General features: G+C 47.3%; 1 protein-coding gene across 1 annotated transcript in view; it reads right to left on the minus strand.

Moving 5' to 3' along the window:
• Positions 1-5000, minus strand: part of mecom (MDS1 and EVI1 complex locus) — a 165256-nt gene that overhangs the window by 110135 nt on the left and 50121 nt on the right. The window contains exon 2 of the mRNA XM_048265199.1: positions 324-670. Within this exon, the coding sequence (XP_048121156.1) occupies positions 324-670 (347 nt within the window). The remainder of the gene's footprint in view (positions 1-323; positions 671-5000) is intronic.

The following is a 5000-nucleotide window of genomic DNA, read 5'->3' on the forward strand; positions in this document are numbered from 1 at the left end:
CTTTCTGAAAAAAATTGTTAAAAGAAAAAAAACATTTGAAGATTGTGATGATGTGTGTGAGGGGGGGGTCAGTTTGTTTCAATGTAAGGCCCCCCAGGTCCATTTTTTCTAGGTGCCCCAAAGTGCCTTGAAACAGTGTGTGTGTGTGTGTCTGTGTGTGTGTCTGTGTGTGTGTGTGTGTGTGTGTGTGTGTGTGTGTTGTGTGTGTGTGTGTGTGTGTGTGTGTGTGTGTGTGTGTATGTGTTCTCTGTGTACATGTGTGTGTGTGTGTGTGTGTGTGTGTGTGTGTGTGTGTGTGAATATAAGCACTGAGTTAACACTACCTCCCAGTCGTGTGCTTGCGCAAGCCCAATCATGTCCTCTCCGCACGGTCCCAGCCTCTCGCCGACCTCCATCCTCCTGCAGCTCCACACGCCCAGCGTCTCCGGCCACGCGCCCGACTCACGCAGCTCCACCTCGGGCATCGCTCCCGCGGCCTCCCCCTCCCCCTCGGAGAGGAACATGGAGGCCTGGAAGGGGGAGTGGTCAAGAGGGGAACCCACCTCACCCGATAGGACGGGGGAGGGAAGGTTGTCCCCGGCGACGGGCGTGATGAGAGTGGAGTCTCCGTCAACTACACCCATGTTGTCCAGAACGTCGGAGGGAAGAAGGGAGAAGTCTCCGCTATCTGCTGAGTGACAGAAGAGGGCACATTAGAGACACACACATCATATACACACACACACTCCCTTTCTCTCTCTCACACACACACACACACACACACACACACACTTGCAGGACCCCAGCCTCGGGCATCCAGCACACATGGGAAGCACACATAAGTGTTTCCATGTTAAACCATCTGATTCTGGGTTCCAGCATAAATAAACAGGCTTCTGGAGGAAAGGCTCCCAGTGTCTGAAAAAACAGAGGAGCCCAGAGGAGTGGAGAGGGGAGGAGAGGAGCGGAGAGAGGGGAAGAACAAGGGGTGAGAGGAGAGAAGGGAGACCGGAGGAAAGGGGTGGGCGGGTAGGGCCCTGATTACGCCTTGATTGCAAACGGCTCACTTACACATCCCTTGCTGACACCTCCTGAAGCTTTATGTGTGTGTGTGTGTGTGTGTGTGTGTGTGTGTGTGTGTGTGTGTGTCCGTAGAGCAAGTCTGTTTCTATGTGTGACACACACATACAGAGTGTGTACTAATGTGTTTGTGTGTGTGAAAAAGAGAGACTGTGTGTTTGTGTTAATGTGTGTGTGTGTATGTGTGTGCGTATGTGTTTGTGTTGGGGTGGTGGGGGAGTGAGGGGGGCGTAGGGTAGGCTAGCGTATGTGTACAGTTTTATATTTCCGTGCTTTGCCAAGTGTGAAACGCGAGGAAGTGCAGGATGCGTGGGGTTAATTACGAGACGAGCGAAGGGAGGACGTTGCACCGTGACCCCCCTGACCCCTGGATCCCCTCAAACAGGAAGTGGAGCGCGTGGCTGATGATGAGCCCATTGCCTGCTGGGAGCTGTCAGCCCTCACTGTCCCTGAGACACTGTCCGTCCACCAGCCAAGCCTCAGGCTCACACTCTGTCTCTGAACCTGAGGGGGGTTGGCAGTCTATCTGCACACAGCTTGTTTTGTTAATATTTACAGTATAGTTAAATGTTTTACTTGCTTTAAAGACATCATACTTGACAACGTTGTACCAGAGACTTACTAATGAGACACAACACTCAAAAAATCCTCCATAGAAATACGTGGGGCTAGTTTGTAACGCCAATATGGCCTTTGTCTACACATCTCACGGGATCAAAAGAGTATATATATATATATATATATATATATATATATATATATATATATATATATATATCCCCTCCTTCCCGGCAAAACGTCGACAAGTGAATACATTGAGCCAATCATATGGTGTGTTGTGAAGACATCGTGCCAATCATGTGTTGTATACTCGCCGCAGGAGCAAGATTGGTGTCGTGAAGCCTTGCGCACGCGCATTTCTGCCGAAAAGGATGTCCGATGAATGCCCAAAAAGCGTTGCAATATGGCCGCCGAGTGGAGGGACTAGCCTAAAAGGACTTTGGTTGTACTTATTAAGAAATACGTATAAGTATATATACTTTTTTGATCCCGTGAGGGAAATTTGGTCTCTGCATTTAACCCAACAGGTGAATTAATGAAACACAAACAGGACACAGTGAACACACAGTGAGGTGAAGCACACACTAATCCCAGCGCAGTGAGCTGCCTGCTTCAATGGCGGTGCTCAGGGAGCAGTGAGGGATTAGGTGCCTTGCTCAAGGGCACTTCAGCCGCGGCCCACTGGTCGGGGCTCGAACCGGCAACCCTCCGGTTACAAGTCCAGAGTGCTAACCAGTGGGCCACGGCTGCCCCAATACATTTGAAATTTGTGAGAAATTGCTATTTTGTCTTGACAACAAAGTTTTCTCTCTACTTAGTTTAGTTACATACTCAATGGATTTCTCTAAACTTCCAGCATGAGTTGTTTTCACTGCAGGAAACCTTGCTTCAACAGTTTTGATGAGCCCACGATTCTCATTCTTAGGCTATTGGAAAGTCACCTATTTCCGCCCGTCCCCTGTTTTCGCCCTTTTCACCTCGGTCTAACCATTTATGTTTCGAGTGAGTGGGCGGAAAAGGGCACCCACCAGCCCAGGACCAAACTCCGAGCACAGTTAACAAAATCAGATTTTTAAGGCAGTAAATTCTCCTGTTAATAACCAAACCAGGTTTTGTGCAAATCTACACACCTATGGCTACTGAAAAATGTAAGGTTCATGAGTACTGTCGGTACAAAAAAAGTACTGTCGGTACAAAAAAAAAAGCTAAAGCAGCCTGGCAGCTACAGTGCTACACTCTGGGGACATCTTTAAAATCATGCAGTGTAGCACTGTAGCTGCCTGGCTGCTATAGATGTTGGCTGCAGAAACTCGAGTTAGGTAGCACCAATTTGTTTTCATTTTATTTAGTTTTACTTTAAAAAGTTTAGAAAAGCTTGCATATCTTGATCGCTAGCATGTACAGGTTAGTTTATTGAGGGGTGAAAATTTGAGACAAGCCTGTCTCAGCTATCCTGTTGTGTCTACCACCACAATACTAGCCTTTTTGCGAATACTCGCTAACTTGCTCAATACACCATATCCTAGCTAATGTGCTAACACTGGGATTTGCATGTTAGCAGCTCAAGCTGCTTGGTGGTGGTGGTGGTGGTTAAAGTGATGAGGTTGGTGTTTCCATGGCGAGGCAGGTGGCATGAACTGTGCTGACTGGAGTGTGCTGGGGGCTGGGGTGGTGGTCAGGCCTGGCCGGCGGGTTGGATAGCTGACTGGCCGACTGCAGGGCGGTGCGCTGGCTGAGGCTAATGTGTTGGGACAGCTGGTGCTGAGTGTTAATGAGGCCCGGACCTGCCCTCGTGTACATCCTCCTGTCCGCTGGCATTCCACGCGGACAGCAGGGAGCAGCGCTCAACACACACACACGCACACACACACACAAATACACATATGCATGAAACACACACACACACACACATACACAAACACACAGACACATACACACATACACAAGTCAGATGCACATACACACACAGACGCACACTTGAGCATGACACACACACACACATACACAAGTCAGATGCACATACACACACACACAGACACACACTCACCAGCAAGTTAATGCCCTCCACTAGGCCACCTCACACACAGGCATATGCAAATGACACTGCCTATGTGCACCAGCCATCTAAGAGGCCGTTTACACGACACCGCCGGGTGGATTTTGATCTTACCGCGTTCACACCTTTAACGACTCCAGCAAGAAAAAACCTCGCGTGTACACACAGAGGTGTAACCGGCTAAATGTGCTGTAGTGCATATGCCAGACCAGTCGATGGCGCCGCGGTGCAGAAGCTTCACGATAATTTCGCGTGAATCGCGTAGAAGAAAACATTGTTAAAACAGTTTGTTAAGCCAGAGAATGTCTAATAAGTGCTCTGGTTAAGCAGTCGCATGAAATAAGGAGACTACAGACAATTCGGTTTTCAATTCAACTGTTAAACTAATAAAGTTCATTTTCAAGGTATGTGACTGCTATGTGAAATTTCAAATGCTTAGCATTGCATACGCATTGCATTAGGTCTGAGCACCACAGGAGAAAACACTAACATGCAGTAAGCTAATGTTTAACTAAGTTAAGCTAACGTGTGCTTCTAACTTAGCCACTAAATGCTGATAGGCTACATTGTGCACATAAATCATGACAGGGGAAAGAAAAACATTTTAATATGATAAATAAATGGTTTGGTTTGTTTTGACAAGCAACATGTCAGGTCGAGTGCTGTGGCTGAGTTGAGAGGTGGGGCTATGTCGTCATAAAGTTGCCGGCTTCGCACCTACAGGCGTCTACATGGCGAAAGTTAGCCGGGCGGTTTCAAAAGTTCCCACCGAAGCCGGTTTCAAAGCTATCGGTTTCAGTCTCCTAAACTGCGGCGTCGTGTACATGCAAGGCGTAACCGTTAACAAAACCTCACCAGTTTCACAAAAACCGGCGTCGTGTGCACGGCCCCTTAGGCTACGTCTACACGAAACCAACGGGTGTATTTTCTTACTGCTTTAACACCTTTAACGAGACTGGTAAAGAAAAAACTTGCACACACATAGGTGAAAGCAGGTAAAAGTGCTGTAGTGCATATGCCAGACCAGTCGATGGTGCCGGGCCATGCAGCTTCACATGTAATTCGTGTAGAAGACAAAACATTGTTGAAAGATTTTGTAGTCGCATGAAATAAGGAAACTATAGGAAATTCGTTTTTCAATTCAACTGTTAAACTAATAAAGTTCATTTTCAAGGTATGTGACTGCTATGTGGAATTTCAAATGCTTACGTATTGCATTTGAGTCTTTGAGGCCTGAGCACCACTGGATAAAACATTAACATGCGTCAGTCATACGTTGTAGTAAGCTAATGTTTAACTAAGTTAAGCTAACGGTGTGCTTCTA

Source organism: Alosa alosa, chromosome 15 (genome assembly GCF_017589495.1).
Source record: "Alosa alosa isolate M-15738 ecotype Scorff River chromosome 15, AALO_Geno_1.1, whole genome shotgun sequence".
NCBI lineage: Eukaryota > Metazoa > Chordata > Actinopteri > Clupeiformes > Clupeidae > Alosa > Alosa alosa.